Here is a 22,924-nt window from a genome sequence, read left to right as displayed (position 1 = left end):
CCAGGATGACTGGAGGGCAGTTAACAACAAGAAGAAGCTGGAGAAGCGTCCTAAGAATACAGAGGTTGGGTCCTTGAACAGATCCAGCCAGAAATCTCCCTGGAAGCCAAGATGATCAAGCTGAGGCTGTCGTACTTTGGTCACAACATGAGAAGACACAACTCACTAGAAAAGACAATAATGCTAGGAAAAGTGGAGGGAAGCATCCTCATCATCATCATTATGATGATGATGATGATGATGTTTATTTATACGTACTCTGCATTCCTCCTAGTACAGGGACTCAAGGCGGCTAACTAATCTAGAACAGTCCAGCATATTCCTTATAGATAAGAAGTTTGAATAAAACGTTTTATTTAAATTAATTAAAAAAAAAAGTCCTGTCAGCTTTAAAAAGGCGGGAAAACTGCTCAGAGGACTGCGCATGCGCAGTAGCGGTGGCCAGGGAAAAAAGCTTTCTAAAGAGGAGGAGGAGGAGGAGGAAACCCGGCGGGCGCTAGGACCTCCCCGCTCGCCCTTCCCCGGGCGTCTCGGACCGCGCGCCTCCGTCGATAAAGGCTTCGCGGCGGCGTTTTGACGTCACTGGGAGTTAATTTTAAACCTGGACAAGATGGCGGAAGGGGACGCGGCTCGGCAGCGAGAGCGGAGAGGAGAGCCGCCCCGGAGGCACCAGCCGCAGCCTCCGCAGCAGGACCTGGCAGGTAAGGCAGGCCTTTCCCGGCGAGGCCGAGGGGCTGCGGGCCCCAGGGGGGGTGTCTCGGCTGCGGGCCTGAAGCCGGGCCTCAGGGCCACCGTTGGGCTCAGTAACGGCTGCGGGCGGGAAGAGTGTCCCCTCGCTGTCGCTGAGAGGGAAGGAGCAGCGTGGCTCCGGAGGCCTCTCTGGGGAGGAGGTCGCAGGGCACAGCAGCAGCAGCAGCAGCAGCAGCAGCAGCAGCAGCATCTTCCCCGTTAGAAGGGCGTTGGCTCCCTCCGCAGGTAACGAGACTAGTGCCCTCCCTCATCATCGATGATATTGGAGCCAAGGCAGTCAGGGAGCTTTGCCCAGAGAGAAAGGCTGGGGGAGACCAGACTGGGCCATAGGGACTCATTGGGGAACATGGCTCCTAGAGAAGAACTGGGAAGACTGGCCCAAAGGGAAACATTGCTATGGACAAGTCTCTCCCAAGGGCTCTCTCTGGGCAAGCATGCTTTCTCTGGGGCAAGGGCTGCCATTTGTTTCAATGCTGTTCCATATTCTATTGTAGCTGGGATATAATGGTGGAACTGTTTTGTTGTGTTTTAAGGGCATTGTTATTATTATTATTATTATTATTATTATTGTGGCGCCAGAGCAGCTTCCAATGTGGGCGCCCCCCCCCAAGGCCCTAAACACACTGCAGAGAATAATCGACTGCCCTGGCTCAGTGTTAGGGGATGCTGGGAACTGTAGTTTATTGTGGCACCAGAACACTGTGACACAGAAGGCTCAATGTCTCACAAACACTACATCTCCCAGGATTCCCTAGCACTGAGCCAGGGCACTTAAAGTGGCGTCAGACTGGATTATTTCTGCAGCGGGGAGGCATCCCAAGGCTCTGGAGACCAAGGTTTGAATCCTTGCTCAGCCATGAAACCTACTGAATGACCTTAAGCAAGTCACACTCTCTCAGCCTCAAAGGGTGGGAAGAAACCCCAGGATAGGTCCAGCCTCTTAGAGTGACCATAAGTTGGAATGACTTGAAGGCATACAACAACAACAACTTGCTTTTTTTGCCAAGACTGGACTGGCAGTACTGTGCAGGTAAAGACATACAGAAGTGGTGCACTAAAATAGAAGTCAATTTTTACATAATTAAATTATTACGGTATTAAAACAAACACTCCAGGAGGGATTCCAAAATGTCCTCCACTTTGAGCATGATTAAAAAGCATGAATTCACATTGATATGGGTGTTTCTAGCTTTTATTGGAGCATGTCCTCCATTTTTCTTGAATGTCCTACATCTGCCGGTGCCTTGTCCTCCTGGGGTCTCCTTGGGACATCTGGTCACCCTGAGAAAGACTCGATGGGGCAGGCAAGGCCTGGGGGAAAATTTGGACATGAACTTGGCCTACTTAGTGCTTGTGTGTGTTGGAGGGAGGGAGGGAGGGAGAGGTGTGCATGAGGTCTGTGTGTGTGATGCTTTGTGAGGCCCACTTCAGGGCTGGGTGGAAGCAAGAACACCTGGTTGTATAATTGAAAGACCTAGCTGTGTTCGTTGGGAAAATCAGTATGTAAAGGGATCTTGTAGCCCCTTTGAGACCAACTGAAACATGCATCTGAGGAAGTAGGCTCAAGGTTAGCTGGTTGTGTGTGTTTGTATATATTCAGAGGTGAGTAGCCGTAGATGTGGCTTGGTAGAAAGAGAGTTGTTACTCTGTGCATTTACAGCTGCAGAGCCTTTCAAGTGTGGGTTGGGCCCCAGTTGTTGTTGTTGTTGTTTAGCTTGTATGCACTTGTGTGTGAGAGAGAAAACAGGTTTTCTTGGCTATGCCTTGCAGGTATCATTATGTGGCAAGGTCCAGCTGGCTAACAGGAGCTGGTGTGATGAGCCAGGGGCCCACGTGGTTTGGCTTGGCTGGCAGCGTCTGGGGCATGTGAACCTTGTAGCCTCTGATGACTCCTGGAGGGGTCAAGATTCATCCTGATAGAGCCTTAGTTTCTTAGACTAGTGGTACTCAGACTTTCTACCCTGGGGGCCCTGCTCTCCAATAAAATAAAAAAGACTTTGTTTATGTATGTAGCGGGCGAATTTTCATTTGCACATTCATGTATGTTCAAATTTTAACATTTTATAAGGAAATAACATTGTCCAAATTAGTACAGTTTTATTTCAGTGAACTTGCTATTTAAATCAACGCATGTGTACATTTTACACAAGGATCAGGGCCTCCAGGTCTCAACCCCCCCCCCCCCCCGCAACTCCCATGCCTCCCCTGGGAATTTGAGAATCATTGTGTTAGAGCTCAGCTCAGCTATGAAACCCACTTTGTGACCTTGGGCAAATCACACTCTCTCAGCCTCAGAGAGAAGGCAATGGCAAACCTCGCCTGAACAAATCTTGCCAAGAAAACTGCATGACAGGGCCACCCTAGTCAGAAACTACTTGAGGGCACATGGCAACAACAACAACAGTCAACTGTTTGCTCCTGCTGGGACAGGTGCTCCAAGGTTTCAAACTGGGTTCTTTCCTAGAGCTGCTAGGATTAAACCAGGAGTTTTCTGCAGCCAAGAAGCAATCATCTCTGAAATAGAGCCCTTGCTCTTTGAGTAGCAGGAGCTTGGATGGCTGGTTACGTGTAGGCCTCACGGCTGGATCCTTTGCAGTGTGACATTTAGTAGGCAACAGAGGGAAGAAGTTGAGTAAGAGTATGCTCGGAGGATGTGTGTTACAGTATCGGCTATAGTATATTAAAATCATGCTGTGCAGTCGAATGTAGGGTGACAATTGGAAGACATAGCTGTGCTATGTCAGTAGGCAAAGAGATCTTGTAGCGCCTAAGACTGAGGCTTTATCCACACTGCAGAAATAATCCAGTCTGACAGTGCTTTAACTGCCATGGCCCTATGCTATAGAATTCTGGGAGTTGTAGTTTTGTGATATATATAGCTCTGGTGTCATCACAAACTACAGTTCCCAGAACACCATAGCATTGAGCCTTGGCAATTAAAATCGTGTCAAACTGCATTATTTCTGCAGTGTGGATGCAGCCTGAGAAAGATGCTGTAGCATAAGGTTTTGTAGACTTAGCCTACAAAAGCTTCAGCTGTAACTTCTTTCTCTGTTAGTTTCAAAGGGATGAGATTTAGGTTATTGTGCCATGTTGCATATTTTAATATGTAAAGGAGAGGAAAATGCTATAGCTGGGCATAAGTGGTTGGAGAAATTGTTTATGTCATGCATTTTAGTAAGTGAAGAGGAGATATTCTGGTAGGTGTTTGGGAGTTATGGCTGTGGTGACAGTAGTGTTGTGTGGAAAAATCCTCATTGAAATGTAATGCATACAGCATGTTGTGACCTAGTTTTAATGCATCACAAATAGTGTTTCTTCTTTTGCTACTACTTCGTCCTTCTTTTGCTACTACTTCGTCCATCATAGGAAAACTCTTAGTTGTACTTTAGTGCTTCTAATTTTTGCCATTTGCTCATGCCATGGTGCTTGTGAAGAGCTAGAGGGGAGGAACATGAAATCAAACTGATAACAGATGACCTTATTTTCTCCTCCAACCCAGTCTAAATTGACTAATAGCCAGAAGTCTTGCATTTGTGTATACTGTACCATGTGGTAAACTTGCTTGCATGTTTGTTGGCAAACCACTAGGGGAAATATCACTTGTACAATGCATGTTCCACAAATACACTTGGCAAATGATAGTGAATTGACACGTTGGTACTTGTAACACAGAAACATTTGAACACAAATCTCATTTCAAAGAAAATTCTGTGCTGAGACAAGCCAGTGTGGCATAGTGGTTTGAAGACCAGGGTTTGATTGCCCCACATGGCCATGAAACCCACGGGGTGACCTTGGGCATGTCACATGCTCTCAGCCTCAGGGGAAGGCAGTGGGAAACTTCCTTTGAACAAATCTGCCAAGGGTCTCTAAGTTGGAAATGACTTGAAGGCACACAACAACAAAAAGGCTAGGTAATAAAATAACCACTTTTTGATGTGTTTTCTAACCCTATCTCCAGTCTGTGTTCAGAGATAAGTGTGCTGTCTCCTACACAATACTGAAGAGACACAGTCTTTGTTAAGTACAATGTAGGAAAATCCCATTGGTCAGTGACTGAAGGTAAAATAACTTTATCTGTTTCAATATTGGGAATTTAAACATTTACAGAGCAGGGTATTTAAACTGGTCCTGCAAGGAGAAAGTATAGCAAGAATAAGGTTTTAAAAAGTGTTTCTGTGACCTACTTCTGTGCTGCTTTTGAGTTAATCTGTTTACAATTAAGATATACTTTATATGCTTGAAGGCTGTTGCTTTTAAAAGTTTTATTTACTTCTAGACCGCTATTCCTTAGAGATCATAGCGGTTTACAAAATTTAACATCAAAAGACAATACAAAGTGAAAGCCCATAACCCGACAATAAAAACCCCACACGTACCACTTAAAAAGAGAACAACAATTCTAAAAACATTCTAAACAATCATTCAATATAAAAACCAATTAAAACCCATTAAAACACATATAACAAATTAGCTGGATCGAACAAAATGCATAGAGTGTGTAAACATACATAAACATACATAAACCTGAGCTGTGTTTTGTACGGAACAGATCCCCCACGTAAGGCGAGGACGCACTGTATATTCTTTCAAGAACAGGGTCCATTTCACAAGGAGATGCTTTCTTTAGTGAGCATAGAAACTAAATTTTACTCAGATTAAAACATACAGTATAAGCTGCCTTTTCACCTACCATAGGGAATCACTACTGATTATTACATTAAATTGGAATCAGCAGGCCAGGCAGCAACAAAGATCATACTTTTGACAGTGAAGTGGACTGCCTGGGCAGCTAGATGGGTGTCAGCTGTTCATTATCTGCATGAGCAGGTGGTTAGGCTAGGTGCCCTTCCAACTGTACAAGTAACAGGGTGTCATCAGCACTCTTAACATTATACGTGGTTAAATTCCTGTATTGCAGCCACTGACTCATAAACCACAAGGTTGTGAGTTCAATCCCAGCCAGGGGCTCTGGGTTGACTCAGCCTTGCATCCTTCCAAAGTTGCTAAAATGAGTACCCAGCTTGTTGGGGGCAATTAGTTTACAGTTGTAAACCGCTTAGGGACCAATTAAGTGCACTGATAAGCAGTATAGAAATGTACTTGCTATTGCTATGTAGATAGAATACATTGATCTTAACAGTCATCCTAACTATGTAGTAGTAGCTAGATCTTCAGGAAGAGTTGGAGCTGCTGCACTAGTTAAAAGTGGGCAAAAGCACTTATGATCCTCATTGTGTTCAATGTCAAGTGCAGTGAGTCCAGGAGCACTTTCTAAACTATGGTCCTGATTCATCAAGCTCTGTTTAGCTAGTGATAAAAGATCACTGTAACATTGTTCAAATACTGTATAAGCTTTAACATAAATTCTAGATTGGGTTTCCTGTTGACCACAAACTGAACATGAGTCAACAGTGTGATGCGGCAGCTAACAAGACCAATGCGATTTTAGGTTGCATCAATAGAAGTATAGTGTCTAGATCAAGAGAAGTAATAGTGCCACTCTATTCTGCTCTAGTCAGGCCCCACCTGGAATATTGTGTCCAGTCCTGGGCACCACAATTCAAAAAGGACATTGAGAAACTGGAGCGTGTCCAAAGGAGGGTGACCAAAATGGTGAAAGGTCTGGAAACCATGTCCTATGAGGAACGACTTAGGGAGCTGGGGGTGTTTAGCCTGGAGAAGAGAAGGTTAAGATGTGATATGATAGCCCTGTTCAAATATTTGAAGGGATGTCATATTGAGGAGGAAGCAAGTTTGTTTTCTGCTGCTCCAGAGAACAGGACCTGGAACAATGGATGCAAGCTGCAGGAGAAGAGATTCCACCTCAACATTAGGAGGAACTTCCTGACAGTAAGGGCTGTTCAACAGTGGAACAAACTCCCCCGGAGTGTAGTGGAGTCTCCTTCCCTGGAGGTCAATAATAATAATAATAATAATAATAATAATAATAATATAGTTTATTTATACCTCCTGCCTCTCCCATGGATGGAAGCGGGATTACAACCTTAAAAGACACTTAGTACAGAGGCTGGATGGCCATCTGTCGGGGATGCTTTGATTTAGATTTCCTGCATGGCAGAGGATTGGACTGGATGACCTTTGTAGTCTCTTCCAACTCTATGATTCTATGAACTGCTTAAGAAAAGATGACCAATTGTTTCTCAGCATTTTGAAGAACTAATATAAAAAAAGGAGCATAGCTTACTGGTGGAATGCATCATGATTAATTGTGCTATCTGTGTATATGGTGCCCTTGAGTGTAACAGGACATGCCCCTATTTACAATCTAAAAGTTGAAATGAGTGACAAAGGAAGGCAAGGGAAGAGTAAACAAAACAGCAATACTTCCATCGTTTCACTTACAAAGCATATTTCAGTTACACATGCTTGGCCCCATGTTTAGTCTGTGGAATCTCCAGGTAATGTGGGGAAAGAGTTGTATTTGAAGCTGGAGATTTGGAGCAAATCAGTGTAAACAGTACTGAAACAGAGTAATGGGAGGTCTGAGTTAGGTGTAAGATAACATTTAAGCTCCCTGGAGGTACATTAGCATAGTAGGAATTTCAATGCATAACTAACACTGTAGGATATGCAGGTGTGGGAGACAGATGTGAGACTCCCACAAGATGAACAAAAGTTGAAGGATAAGAATATTTACATAAAGCTAATTTGGGTAGGAGTAGGCTTACTCCTGCCTGCTTAACTACTTAGAAATACATCTGGACTGAGTTCTTCAATCATTGTGATCAGAAATGTCTCTTCTCAGCTTTGTTCAGTGTGCTTATTCCACCTTCTTTTGAGAATGATAAATCTAACTATTGATTCGAGATAGGAATCTGATAACTTAGTTTAAGTTTGTACTGCACTAATCTGTAATTTTGTTTTTGAAGACTATCCAGAAGTTAGTTCATGCAAAATTCAGTGACAGGACTTCTGTTTAAATTCCTTCCATGAAGGAGCTTCATTGATTACCAGCATGTTTCCAGGGCCCTGTTGAGTCTCCTGTATCTGAAATTCTTGGAACCAGAAATGTTTTGGATTTTTTTTTATTTTTTCCACCAGATTTTGGAATATATGCATATACATAATGAGATATCTGGGAGATGGGACCCAGGTTTGAGCATTTATGTTTTGTATACACCTTATAAACATAGCCTGGAGGTAATTTTATACACAATGTTTTGTCAGGGATGATGGGAGTTGTAGCTCTTCACCTCTGGCTCGAACTCACCACCTTGTTACGCACCGGCGCTGACCAGTTTTGGCCAGTGGTTAAAGCTTTGCTCTAAAGCAGCAGAGTTACAGAGAATAGGCTGAAGACCCTGACAAACTCTCCAAGCCTTCTCACTCTTGCTTCCACAGAAGTCTTCACACTTCTTCAGGATCCAGCTGGCTCTTGTATCTTCACCCAAGACACCAGACAACTCAGTAGTCTTATATAAAAGATCTACTTTATTCTACTATATACAGCTCCAATACAACTCCTCCACAACTATCCACTACTACCCACAAAATACATTGGGATTCATAGCCATTATTATAGTCATTGCAAAATACCACCCACTGTTGTCTGTTTCCACCCAGTGGGCATGTACATCCACTCTCATTGGTTCTCTTGGTTCAACCCACAATTAATGATTTCATCATTTCACCTTGCCCACTTAACAATTCTCAGGTGTTCTCAATTATCCACTTTGCATTTCTGTCCTTGGCATTTAGGACTTGTTAATTCCATTACCTTTTACACCTGTGTGGCTTCTAATTGCTTCTGCTGAGTCACCCTGACTCTCGCATACATGTTTTATTTCTTTCACTGTATATCCCATGTTGCATTTTCCTTAACATGTTTTAATAACTTTGTACATGAAACAAAATTTGTATACACTGAACCATCAGAAATCAAAGGTATCACTATCCCAGCCACCCATCTGGATGATTTTGGAATATGAAGTCACAGGCTTTCATGGCCTGCATCCATAGTTTTTTGTGGGTTTTTCAGGCTATGGGGCCATGTTCTAGAAGAGTTTATTCCATCTGTCATCTTCATAGAATGCTATTGTTTGTTTTTTGTTTAATTGTGTTTATGGTTCCATATGTGTATTTTAGACACAAAGATAAAATATGTATAGCTGTTTTAATTTTAATATTCTTTAAAAAAATGAAATGCTTTACTCAGGGTATTCTATCAGAGTGTCAGCTTGGCAGTCATATGAATTTCTCAGCTGAACTTCTGGGTCCTGGCTTAGTGGCTTGCTATGGTATTTTAAAATACTGATCAGTGGTATATATGTGATCAATTTAACACTTCACCATCAGTCCTAACATAAACTGTCACAAGGGATTGATATGTGAAAGAGCTTTTGAACATACTGTTGTCCACAGTGTGGGCATCTTGCTACTTCTAATAATAGACACAGACTAAAGCCAACATAGCAAGACATGAATTAGGGTCAGTTCGGGAGTTCAGCAAGCTAGAAATAGCATGTGTTGTGCTCATTACTGCATATATGTACTGCTTGATTACTTACCTTTCCACTGAAAGTTGCAAGAAATACAAGAATTATTTTTCTGTGTTAGAAAATGTAATTTTTATACAGGTTGCTCTACATGAATCATGCTGTATTGGCATAATAGGTTTGTAGTCCTCTTCACTGCTGTACTTCCAGTTTGTGAGTTGTGTTTGCATATAACGGTAAACCAGAATGGCTAACTTATCTTGGTTTATTGTGAATGAACAGTGTACTGGTGCACTCAGATTGCTTGTTTCTGCTTTGTAGGCAGGGGAAATAAAAGAAATAATTTTTAAAATGAATGGGAAGTTACATTTATTTATTTAATTGCTATCTTGTCTTTCTCCTGACAGGGAACCCAGGTGACTTATAGCAAAGTTGGTGATGTCTGAACCCAGGATGCCTTCCTGCTGCTCTCAAAACTCCCCAGGATTTATAAGCTTTTAAATCCTGTATTGTTTGGAGCCAATATTCAGACTGTCATATGCTATCACCTCTGCTTAAATCTTCACCTGAACAGGGAGTTACATACTATGACAAGTGGTGTATTCATCATGTGTATTCTCTTGTTTGTCAACTTGTTAGGAAAACCTCATAATTAACTGTTCTTTTTATGCCAGCCAGACATACTGTATATATTCACATATAAGTCTAGAAATTTTTGTTTAAAAATTTACCCCAAAAAAACTGAATTGACTTATCCATGGGTCAATGTTAGTTCTGTACTTTTAGCTTTTATTAAAAATGGAACCATTACCTGGTGAAAGGCAAGAGTGTAACCTATCCTGGAAACACTGATCCTCCTCTACTATCTCATCCATCCAGCCTTTCATGTGAGCAGTTATGCCTGCTGGAATTTTGTAACTTCTTTGGCATTGTTTTCCTTTGTTTCATCCTTTACATCTTTTGTTACATGCCCCTAAGTTTTACCCTCGACTTATCCACATGTCTTATCAAAATCCATAATTTTGGCCTGAAAAACTGCCCTTGACTTATACATGAGATTGACTTATTGTTGGGTATAGAGAGAAACATTAGCTAAGATACTCCTGTTAATAACATAAGCATTTTTATCTCAACAATTACAAGTAGGGATGGCCAGCTGAGAGTCTGTGGGCTTGATGCACACCGAGAGGAATTTATCTGTTCAGTGTATGTGTGTATTAAATTACATTTCCTACTCTGTATTTTAAGAATTTGGGTTCTGGGAAAAGGTGTATATGTGGTATAGCTGGCATAACATTAAAATATTAGTTTCCTACAAAACCTCTATAGTACATAGCTTAGACACACAGGTATTTTGGACTGACAGTATGTTGTATTGTATTTTTATATCATCAAAATAGATAATAGTAAGAATTTTCTATGCGGTTAAAATAAAATTTGAACAGTACCTTAGAATTAAGTAAGAAACATATAATAAAGGGGGAAGTGATGAGGTGGGATTTCTCAGTATGGATTGTATACTGTTACTTGTGTGCATTTTTGCAAACTCCAATAGAAAGTTTTTAGAATAGCTTTTTTGGACTACAGCTCACATAATTCCTTACAGTTATTTATCCTGACTTGGACTGAGGGGAATTGTCCAAAATCTCTGGTAGGCAGCTGATGGCTTATTCTTGATATAGGAACATAATCCACAATCTTCTGTTACATAGGCCTGAAACACATGGCCCAAAAAGAAGCGGCTTTCAGTCACTTTGGGGTGTTTCCAAAGCAAGCAGAAGTCGCTCTAGCACTGCTGTCTGGTCCAAAGGACTGCATTAAAAAGGAGCTGTTTGAATCCAGCTTCTGGGTGGCACTGCAGTGGTAGCCTGCTTTGAGAGTGGGCCATGTGGTTGCTGCGGTCCTGGTCCAGTTGTGGCCAAAACGGCCTCCAGCCACTCCTTTCCAGCCAGCTGCCTTGCCCCCTAGTCTACCTGTCTTTTGAACAACAGAGCCAATCAACTCAGGCAAGAGAAGGTGGCAATTAACTTTATCTTGCCCTCTACACAAGCAAGGGCACAAAGGAAAACCACTCATTTGAATACAGTACTACATATATAGTCATAGAAACAACTGTGCTTCTGTTTAATTTGGCAGCATTCCCACTCAGTTTAGTAGTATTTATCTCTGAGTCAGCTTGCAAGTGGGCATGTTGGTATTTATTTATTAATTAAATTATTTATTTATATAGAGGAAAATATAAAACTGTACAGGTGCATTCAGTCAATGATTCAAATAAACCACAGGATTGTTGTTAATCTGTAGAACTAATAAAAAGCAAATAACCCATATTTTTTATTTACATTAATACTGTAATGCTTGATTTCAAGTTAGATAGCTTCACTCTTTTAGATATGTAAGAGCAGCATTTTATTTTGTGTGGTTGGGGATCATGGAGTAAGCTAAGAGCTCCTTTGTATTAAACTATTTTTCAGAGGTTTTGTGGCTTGTGTTAGACATGATGTAGGCAAACAAATTGAAGCTTAAACCAGACCCATGGTTTGTAGAAATGACTTTGGTTCAAAACACACTGCAGAAATAATCCAATTTGAGACCTCTTTAACTGCCCTGGCTCGGTGCTAGGAATCCTGGGAATTGTAGTTTATTGTGGCACCAGAGCTCTGGCAGAGAAGGCTAAATGCCTCACAAAACTATCATTCCCAGAATTCCCTACCAGTGAGCCAGGGCAGTTAAAGAAGTCTCATACTGGATTATTGAGTCAGCCTGTAGGTGAATAAAATAGCACATAAAATGTTCTTGGGGAAAAGCAGTGATTTCAGCTGTTAGGGAAGTCCTTGAAGGTGAAAGCTTCTTCCACAGGCGCATTAGATGCAGTTTGAAGGGGTGAAGGCCTCTTCTGAGAGGTCTTTTCTATACAACCCAGTTGATTTCTGATTAGCTGGCTGCAGAGAAAAGTGTGTATGGGTGCCCCAGGCTTCATGAGCCTTATGGGCTAGCAAGCTTAGACTGTGTAACATTTATGTAGTTTCTTAATGACAAAACTTACACTTTTTAAAAATGCAAGACATGTGCAAACTATTATGTGGGTTTCTAAAAAACAAACAAACACAAAAACAACCTGCCCCTAAGGAATTTTTATCTCTCCTAGTGTTCATGGATTCTTCTTAACCGGTGACCAGTAGTAGTTTGCCTTAGGCTGGTGTGCCTGTACTTCTCTGTTCCTGGAGATTGTAGATCTAGCTGTTCACAGCTATTGTAACTCCAGTGTGCTTTTCAATTGTCAAGTAGCTACTGATTGAGGACACGTGACATGCTTAATTAAATAAATGACAATGTTTCCAGTTTGTTTCTGATCCAGGTCAGAGAGCTGATAATGACTTTTAAAGCTCTCTACGGTTTCAAACCAGAGAATCTGAGAATCTTCATTCTCTTGTACAAACCTATCTGCTTACTAAACTAACTGATGTCCTCTTGTTTATCCCAAAGCCCCCTTAAGGAGGACTTCCCCCTTGCTGTGCCCAGTCTCTGGAATGCCTATTCAGGGGAAGCTCTTATTCAGCTGTTGCTAGTTTTTCAACCATATATTTTTAAGTTGTACAGTGAACACAGGATGTGTGCCTTTTTAGGAAAGCTTTGTGAACACAAATGGATGTTTGACTTTGTTGAAAATACTACTTGTTTCAAGCATGAGTGAACATGTGCCTCCCAAGACCTCCTTGTGGCTCATAGTGGACCTTCAGATGCCTTGAATGCTGTTGCTTCAATCCTCTCTTCGAGAGCTAACTATTCTGTTTTTGTTCTACTATATAGTGTTTGGTCTTTTTTGTCTTGTGTGCTATTTTTATCTTATGGCAACTGCTATGTCCTTGAGGAAAGCCAGGGTAAATTGTTTTTTGTTTCCTTTATTTTTAAGGATTCACTTTAAGAACTAAGGTCCAAAACACACTGCAGAAATAATCCAGTCTGAGACTGCTTTAACTGCCCTGGCTCATTGCTATGGAGTCCTGGGAACTGTAGTGTTTGTGAGACATTGAGCCTTCTCTGTCAGAGAGAGTTCTGGTGCCACAATAAACTACAATTCCCAGGATTCCTAACATTGAGCCACAGTAGTTAAATCAGTCTCAAACTTGATTATTTCTGCAGTGTATTTTAGACCTGAATTAACAATTTAAGCTAAATACTTTTACCCACCCTGTTTTCTGCAGCTCTTGGTTATCAGGCATGTAAATATTAAGTGCCTGATATGCCTTGTTTATAATCTTTTTAAATATTGGGATGCTTTTGATGATTGCATATATATTACAAGGATTAATTTACTGCTTGATGGTTCTGGATTGTTTTCCTGTCTCGCTATTTATTGTTAAAGGAAAAATGAGGAAAGAAGTGAATGATGGTTCTTTGTACAAAAAATACCCTACAGATCAGAGAGGTATTTCTATCAAATTGTTTGGAACCACTTCTATAGCAGTTTCATACAGCAAACTAGTTTTGATAACAACTCAAGACTCCTGGTTCTTGCTACAGCATTGGGGCTATTAACATCATTTATGAGTGGGAAAGTATGCAGCAATGGGGCCTAAATATCCTGGGTTAAACCCTGCACTGGACAAATGGAACAAGGGAAGATGTTGGGTTAGTTGCATGCGTCAGATGGCATGTCAGGGAGTTTAGCAAGCAACAGAGTAATAGGCTAGTAGTTATGAAATACTTAGCTCAGTACTGACAGACTGACATAATATATAGCTTGATGTATTTATTTTAAAACTATTTTGAATACCTTTCTTGGTACAAAAAAGTGGCAGAAAATGCTCACATAAATTTCGATTGTGACGTTACAGTCAAAGTAAAGAGTCTCTGCGTATGTGCATGCACACACATGAGAGAGAGAACAACCTAATTCAGTCCAGTGCTGTAAGCAGGAATCTTTCTAAAAGTGCCAATTTATTCTAGTTTTTGAACTTGGAAACTAACTTCAGTTACTCCTGGGAGACTCTGTAAGAGGACCTCATCTTCAGCAAAAAGGTATCCTTGGATATTAATAGAAATTCTAATATAGGAAGACAGCCAGACAGTTCCATTCTTAAGCAGTGAATCATTTTAAAAAGTTGTGATGCCACTGAAGTATGTCTTGATTTTCAGCTCTTTTCAGTTCTGGTTTTTCTTGGAGTATACACATTTTAATGGAACTCTACAAGAGATAAAAAATGGAGTCAGTTAACAGAGAAATTAATAATATAATGAATTCACAAAGAGCACATCCTTTAGCATTTGAAGGGGGATTAATCAATTCAATCAATTGCAATTTAATGAATTGGTTTAATCAAATGAATTTAGTAAATAGGCAAGGATTAAATTTAATGAATTTAATACCTAATGATTTAAATCCATTAAATACAAAAGTGGATTTCATTAAGGACAAAGAAGAACAAAAAAAGAGAAAATGATTCAGATATGTAAGAATTAGAGAAAGAAAAGGAAAATGCAGGGAAGAAATGTATTACTAATTCTAAGAATTTGGAAAGACAGTGATAGATTCAGAATTAGAGTTGTCTAAGGAAAATAGATATGGAGGACAGGAGCTCACTAGATGGTTCAGGAGAGAGTGAGAGAGAGAAATACACTCTTCAAGGTTATTTGACATAGAAAATTTCAAACATATACTAAAAACAGTTTTACAAACTTTAAAGTTAGACAGAAATAAGGAACAATTACAGCAGGAAAGAAGTAAAGCGGCAAGGGCAGTAAGGTTGCAAAAGTAATGAAAAAACCCAACAAAAATATTGCCAGAAATGTTCAAGGAGTTAATTTCTTTAAAGTGGGAGTCTCCGTTGAACACTAAGAGGCTTTTAGCATATAGGCAGAAGTTTTACATTTATTTAAAAAAGGTGACATAGACTTTCTGAAGAGCCCATTGGTTGATGCCCATTTTGTGCTTTGATTTCTCATGTTATAGCTCCTAAAGGAGATACAACCTTTAGAGACAACAGTGCTAGATGATTGAGGCATTGAGAAGCTGACCAGAATTCCAGATGAAATCTGGATTATATGCCCTTGACTGGGGAACTTCTCATTAGGGAAAAGGCTTTAGGGAATATATTAATAGAAAACAAGGATTTAAAAAAACTAGTGACTATAAACTATAAATTATACTATCATGCATGTTGTTTAGAATGGATTAGAGATTGGGTGCAGCTTAAGAAAGAAAAATTTTTACAACTGGAAGGTTTTGACAACGTGGTAGGTTGGCACGGTTATTTATTATATGACCAAATTAAAATAAACAAAAACTTTAATAATCACTTTATAAGGAAATCATTAAGAATCTGGCAAAAATACAAACCCTATTTCGTAACTAAAATCCCCATCTGGGCTTTGATAAACGAAGCTTTTTAGAAGAGAAAGGATGAAGGACACAGATTGGGTAAGATATAAAGATTTATTGAAGTCGGAAAAAGGGTAATTTAAAGTAAAAACAATGGAAGAAATGATAGAAGAAGGTTTTAATGTAAATTGGTTTTTATACAGACAAATTGTAGAGCGTTTCAACCTGGACAATAAAAAATATCAAATAGAAAAAGAGGACACAATATTTGGAAGATTAATGACGGAAGACACGACACAGATTATCTCCAAGTTATATAAATTGTTACTAAAATTGGAAACGGAGGATGAAATTGTTAAGCAATTTATGGTTAAATGGGCACAGGACCTCAAAACACCAATTATGATGGAAGAATGGCAGAGAAACTGGAAGGTTAGGTTGAAATATACATTGAGTACAGAAGTAAAAGAAAATTATTTAAAATTACAATTCAGATGGTATATAACACCTGAAAAGTTAAGTAAGATAGACAAAAATAATAGGAAAGAATGCTGGAATTGCAAAGATAAAAATGCAAATTATATACATATGTGGTGGGAATGCAAAAAAAATTAATAACTTCTGGTGCCAAATTCATAAGGAATTGGAGGTACTATTGAACACAAAAATAAATTTCGAGCCTAAATTTTTCCTGTTGGGGATGGTGAATGACTCAAAATTAGAAAAGGATTATGGTAAAATAATTTTTTATATGATTACAGCCGCAAGAATGGTAATCGCCAAAAAATGGAAAAGCAAAGATGCCCTATTGTTAAAGGACTGGTACATGAAAATATTTGATATGTTTCAATCTGATAAACTCACAAACACATTGAATGGTGGAGATGAACTGAGATGGGAGGGTATTTGGGCACCCATTATAAATCATTGTAAAGAACAAATAAAGAAAGCACCGAAATAGATCTATATAAAGGAATTTGAGTAGAAAGTAAAATGTAACGTGAGTATTAGGTACAAACAAGGTGCTCACCGATATAAACGTATAAGTCAATGTTCAGATACAAAGGTGTGATGAATTTTACACAAAGGAAATAATAATACTTGGAGATGAGAAGTGTGCGAAAGAAGATAGTTTTTCTTTTCTTTTTCTTTTTTTCTTGATTGAACACAGAGAAAATGTTAAGTTAATAGGGAAAGTACATAACCGACAGCTATCTTTGATTTGAGGGAGGGGAAGGGTTTTTAAATGTAGTTTGTGTTAGTAATTGTATGTATAATTGTAGTATATATGTGACTGTTAGTTTGATATGGTTTTTGTTTATTTGTTTTGTTATGTTTGTTTTTAACCAATAAACTTTAAAAAAGAAACAAGTGATGACTTCAGTACAAAAAGGAAAATCAGACAGAAATCAGAAAAGATATCAACCAAAGGAGGCAGGTCATCCACCAAGGCAGAGCAGAATCAAACGAACCCAGTATGGGTAGCCTCCAACAATATTTACAAGATAGGTATTCTTGTAGGGGGACAGCTTCTGCAGTTTTGTTTTCTGTAGCTGGAGATAATGGACATGGTACCTTCAGTCTCTAATACTGAGAAGTCTAGAGAGGCAAAGGATAATACAAAAAGAAATGCAACATCTTTTGCCGAATGGAGCAGTAGAGGAAGTACCTTTTATCATAGATTCAAGGGGATATATTCAGCCCTATTTACAGTTTTCAAAAGCAATGAGACTTTACAGGCTTTCCCCCCTTGTAATGTGGACATTTCTAAATCTAGTTCTACATCCAGAGATCTTCTCAATATCCAAAGAGGACTCAAAATTTTAGATCAACTCACAGAGTGAAAGAGAGAGAGAGAAAAAAAACACAGTGAGCAACTGTGGACTTTTTTGCCTACAACTCCCATCAGCCCTAGCCAGCACTACCAGTGGCAAGGGATTATGGTGCTAAAACATCTGAAGGATCACAGTTGCTCAATGTCAGTACATACTGAAAGAAGGCTCAGAAAGCTGCTGCTTATGTAGGCAAAACCAGTTCTGCAGGTTCAAAAAATGCTTTCCAAGAAGAAAATAGGTCTAAGGAGCAAAGTCCCCAAAACTAATTAGTGGGAACTGGGAAAGTTCAGTTCATTTGGGCTGGAAAATTACTCTTGGCAGGAGAATGAAAACCTGGAAAAAGGTATGGCTCAGTGGAACAATAAGCAGAAGCACTCCCACTAGCAAAACTCTTTTGAAAGTTCCACTTATGCCTTCTCCTTCCAGTCTTTATGGAATGAGTACCTTTCCTTATATAGCCAAAACAGAACCATCCATGCACACACAGAAGGTATGAGTGGACTCAAAACTATGAGGTATGCAAAAGTACAATACTGTATCTTTGGTTTACAATCCCTTCCCCTTTTTATTATTGGCTGAAATCCCAAAAGTAGAAACAAGAAAACTTGCATGTATTTGCTCCTGTCAGATAGAAGAGGGAGAAAAGAATGGGTATGTGGAGGTTGTTTTGCAAAGTTGTCCACTCACTGCTATAATCTACTGAGAGTAAGTGCTTGTACTGGCTGTTTGCTATGTATGTAGGGAGGGGAAGAAGCAAGAATTTGGAGGACATAAAGCTGAAGTAGAAAGAATGGGCAGGGCAATGTAGCAAAGTAAAAGGGCAGGGAGGAGATGAAAGTGTGAGCAGGAAGGGAAGAAAGTAGCAACAAAACAGAATAGAAAGGAAATTGGCACTAAAGCAGTGGTTCCCAACCTTTCTAATGCCGCAACCCTTTAATAGAGTTCCTCATGCTGTGGTGACCCCCAACCATATAATTATTTTCATTAGTACGTGCAAATGTGTGTTTTCCGATGGTCTTAGGCAACCCCTGTGAAAGGGTCATTCGACTCCCAAAGGGGTCCCGACCTACAGGTTGAGAACCACTGCACTAAAGCAAGAAAAGTGTGAGAGGTGGGGAAAGGGAAGTTTGAAATGAGCAGTTGTGTTTGGTGTGCGTCACGTGGTGTCTTTAGTATGTCATTCTCCATGTTTGACAGCTGTTCCAAAATCGACAAGAGAGGTAACTTATAAAGCCTTCATTTCTTCAGGTTCAGTAATCTGCATTTTGAAGTTTGCTCTCTCCAGGTTCTGTTCAAGCTTTCTTCCTTCACAGGAATCTGCACTGTACATATTTTTGTGCACATTTTTTGAATGTGTGCATTTTTGTACACTTGCAACTGGCTGAAGCATGGCTGCGCTCCCTTTAGAAGTGTATTCAGTTTGTACCTTTTAAAATGTGCTCATGCTGTCTGCATTTGGGGTGTGTGTGTGTGTGTGTGTGTGTAATAAATCACAATCTTGGAAACGTTAAGAATTAAAACACCAAATTGCATCAGTTTGCATTTGTGTCCAAAAGCAATAAACTCTGTCAATTCATATAAAAATACTTTGACAGAGTGAATTTCTCATCCATCCCTAATATGGACATGATGATGTCCCGTTTCCTGGAAAAGCATTATTTCCTTTACATCTCACAGGGGATCCCTCTCAGCTTGCTTGCAAATACTTGGAGTTGCAGGATTTTGCAAGGGGACAGCATCCTTTCCTCTGCAGCTCCCACAACACACCCAGTCAGCTTAGTTTCCTCCTTTCCTAAACTTTCCACTTATTTTGCTTGGTGGCACCCCACTCCCAACTCACTATTGACTGATGAATGGAGCTAGGAGATGGTTGCATGCTGGAGCCAGTTATCCTTCCTCCCTTGTTCTACTCCCTGCAGTTTCTAGTTCATCTTCTTAAAGGTTATACTAAACTGGAGAAGTGAAGGTCTTCAAGCCGAACCCTGAGCAGAAGCACTCCTATTAGAGATGCAGATCCACCCCAAAACTTGTTGCAATTCCAGCTTATTTTATATACATAAAAGAAGCCCTCAATATCCATGGATCCAGACATCCAGGTTTGAAAATATATTTTTTAAATCATCCAAAAAGCAAATATTGGTTTTGTCATTTTATATAAAGGAACACCATTTTAATGCAGCATTGTATATAATGGGACTTGAGAGTCCATGGATTTTGTTTTCTACAGAGTGTCCTGGAACCAAGCCTCTGGATACTGAGGTCTCACTGTATTTGCTGTATAATCAGGCATGATAAAATTCCCCTGAGTTATGAAAGGACAGACAGTGGGCAAGCTTCATGAATTCCGATGTACAAATTGTGATTCTTTCCCCATGTATTTTATCATACATTCTTGGAATCCAAGCAGTTTTATACATTCAACACTCTGGATGTTGGTCATAAGCTAGTATTCTGCTTGTAGTTTCAAAGCCTCACTGATCATCTATCATCTGTCATTCTCAAAAGCTGTAAGGAAAGAACAGTTTAATAATAATAATAATAATAATAATAATAATAATAATAATAATAATAATAATAATAATAATAGGATTTAACTGCAAAGAGTAAGAAGGTGGTCTTGGTTAGGGAGTTATAAGACAAAACACACTGCAGAAATAATCCAGTTTGAGACTGCTTTAACTACCCTGAATAAGTGCTGGGGAATCCTGGGAATTTTAGTTTATTGTGGCCCCAGAGCGTTCTGACAGAGAAGGCTAAATGTCTCACAAAACTACAGTTCTCAGAATTTCCTAGCATTTAGCCAGGACAATTAATGCAGTCTCAAACTGGATTATTTCTGCAATGTGTTTTTGACCATAGTCGTCTTTTTTGGTTCCTTCTTTGTTGAGGCTAATGAAGACCACTTGTCACTATTGTTTTGAGACTTTCCCCCAAAATAACATTATGAGTACATGTCTTATTAATACTGTACTGTAAAACAGGCCCCCACCATCAGTGTAAGTGTAAAGCTTGTGATATGGTGTGCATTTTGATCTTACAGAGGTAGTTGTATGGCCCACATACATTTGTACATTATGTACATTGTCTTCTCTTGCGTTTTAACTTTGGAAGAGTACATATAATGCAGTAACCTTGGAAGTAGTAGTTGTGTGTGTGTTTGTAAGTTTTTTCTGTTGCCGATATTGAAGCCAAACCAGAATAGGAATTTACCTAAGTTTCAAGTTGATTTGCAGAACTGATTTCCTTTCTGTATACTCCACCTTCCTCTCCAGCTTGTTGCCCACCCCCGTTTTCTGAGCAGAAAAAATGTCTGAAAATCTTGACATTCTCAGTTGAGTATCTTGTCTGGGTTTCTGAAACATTGTCTTTCACTTGGAAACTGGTCTTAGTTAATAATAATAATAATAATAATAATAATAATAATAATAATAATAATAATAATACTGTTTATTTATAGCCCGCTTTTCCAAAGAGATCAAAGCGGGTTACAGCAAAGGTACTACACAATGTACAAATTTACAAACAGCATTCACATAAAAAATCCATGACAATACATCAGAGTATTAAAAACAAGATAAAAATTATAAGGTTAAAAACCACAACAATAACTAGCTTAAAATGCTAGTGTAACGGGGAGAGAGCAGAAATCACAGCGTCTGGGGGAAAGCCTGTTGGACGAGGAAGGTCTTCAGCTTCTTCCTGAACAGGTCAAGGGAGGTAACCGAGTGGAGCTCGCCGGGAAGAGAGTTCCAAAGCTGCGGGGCCAAGTTGGAAAACGCCCTCTGTGCAGTCACGGTGTACTTCGTATCAGGAACCTTCAACAATTGCTTCCTGGCCATTCGGAGAGTGCGGGGCGGATTGTATGGGGAGAGGCGGTGCTCCAAGTACCCTGGGCCCAAGCCATTTAGGGCTTTATAGGTAATAACCAACACCTTGTATTGGGCTCGGAAGCGAATGGGCAGCCAATGAAGATCTTGCAAAATAGGTGTTATGTGGCTAGTCGTGGAGCATCCAGTGACTAACTTAGCTGCCATATTCTGCACTAATTGAAGCTTCCGAGTTTGGTACAAGGGTTGCCCCATGTAGAGTGTGTTACAGAAATCCAACCGAGAGGTTACCAGAGTATGTACCACCGTTTCAAGGTCCCCCCGGCCCAGGAAGGGTCGCAGCTGGCGTATCAGCCGAAGCTGATAACAAGTGCTCCTGACTGTCGCATCCACCTGTTGTTGTATAGGATATTCTTGAGACATGGTTCTGGACAGTGGTATGGGTTTTCTGGAAAGTTGAAAGGGTTTTCCTTGCCTCAGTATAATAGATATGAAAGCCAATTCCGAAAGGGAAAAGCCCCTGATCTTAATAAATAGAAATACAAATGTAGCTGTGTATTGATTTGCTTCTGTTTGTTTTAACTGCTATTATCTGCCTATCTGGAGACAAACAGAGTGGCAGGTTAGGTGATTACAGAAATCAAACTATAGCTATATCATTCAAATTTTAAAATCACCCTGATAGCACAAGGAACTTGTTGGTTAAACTAGATGACGGTATTCCTTCTCCTGCTGCTGCTGCACAGTAATGGAGCTTCATTACTACACCTATTTATAGCTAATGCAGTCAAAACTGTTAATTATTTTTGGCCTTAAAACGAGGTACTTGGCAGAATTTGCACTTCAGCAATAAGCAATCAGTGATGTGAGGAAGCCTGAAATGGCACCGTAGCTCTTGTTTAGAGGTTTCCAGAAGTTGATCAGAATGAGACTGTTGGAAACGATGGAAGATGCAAAGAGCTAATCCATAATCTGTTTTTATTCCAGCTTCTGTTGAATTAAGTGTTCTGCGAGCTTCTAGACCACCTCCTAAGAACATGTTTCTAGTTCTTGTAGTTAGTGCATGGGATCTGGATCATAGGCAGCTTCTTTAACACCTGAAATTGCTAGAACTGTTGAAATAAAGTCAGCATAAATTACCTGGCTACCAGTTTTTCTGCAAGGAGAATGGAAGAACCAGATCCTTTGAGTTACTATGAATGATAGTTGGGCTGCTTTTAATAAAGGTTGATGTTGTAATGACCAGGTTCTTCTTTAAAAAGAAATACATGTTTTCATATTTCAAATAATTGTTATTGAGTTCCTTTGCTAAACTGGGATGTTTGTGCTAGTTGTCAGTAAAAAGGAACCACAGAGATGGGCTAAAAGGATATTCAGGGTAATTCTGAATATCTTTCTGTAGCATAAATAAATGATACCTTGGAAGAGTTGGTAATCTGGGACTAGCTGCAGAGATCATGCAGCTTCACTGCTCCATGGTTGCCACTCTGTTTCTGGGTGCAATTCAGAGTAGCAGTTATGACTTAAAATGCCCCGAACAGTTTAAGTTTAAGCTGTATTACAGACTGTATCTCCTCCTGGGAACCTCCCTAGACCCTAAGATCCTCAGGTGAACCCTTCTTTCAGTCCCACCTGTTACACAAAATATGCTTGGTGGGGATAAAAGGTAGGACCTTCTTTGATGGCTGCTCCTGAGCTCTATAAGTTACTCTTTTTAGGGAGGCTAAA

At 39.9% G+C, this 22,924-nt stretch overlaps 1 protein-coding gene across 2 annotated transcripts in view; it reads left to right on the top strand.

Moving 5' to 3' along the window:
- Nucleotides 1-550: 550 nt before the first annotated feature.
- The window catches only part of ATL2 (atlastin GTPase 2), a 59,349-nt gene continuing 36,975 nt past the window's right edge, over nucleotides 551-22,924 (top strand). The window contains exon 1 of one of the 2 annotated variants that reach the window (XM_089528998.1): nucleotides 551-701. In XM_089528998.1, coding sequence (XP_089385124.1) covers nucleotides 611-701 — 91 coding nt within the window. In that variant the 5' untranslated portion in view covers nucleotides 551-610. The remainder of the gene's footprint in view (nucleotides 702-22,924) is intronic. The other variant, XM_089529000.1, reaches the window with a different exon arrangement.

Source organism: Sceloporus occidentalis, unplaced genomic scaffold (genome assembly GCF_023333645.1).
Source record: "Sceloporus occidentalis isolate IW3139 unplaced genomic scaffold, rSceOcc1.0.p SCAF_6, whole genome shotgun sequence".
Classification (NCBI taxonomy): domain Eukaryota; kingdom Metazoa; phylum Chordata; class Lepidosauria; order Squamata; family Phrynosomatidae; genus Sceloporus; species Sceloporus occidentalis.
This window is presented reverse-complemented; position numbering and strand designations above follow the sequence as displayed.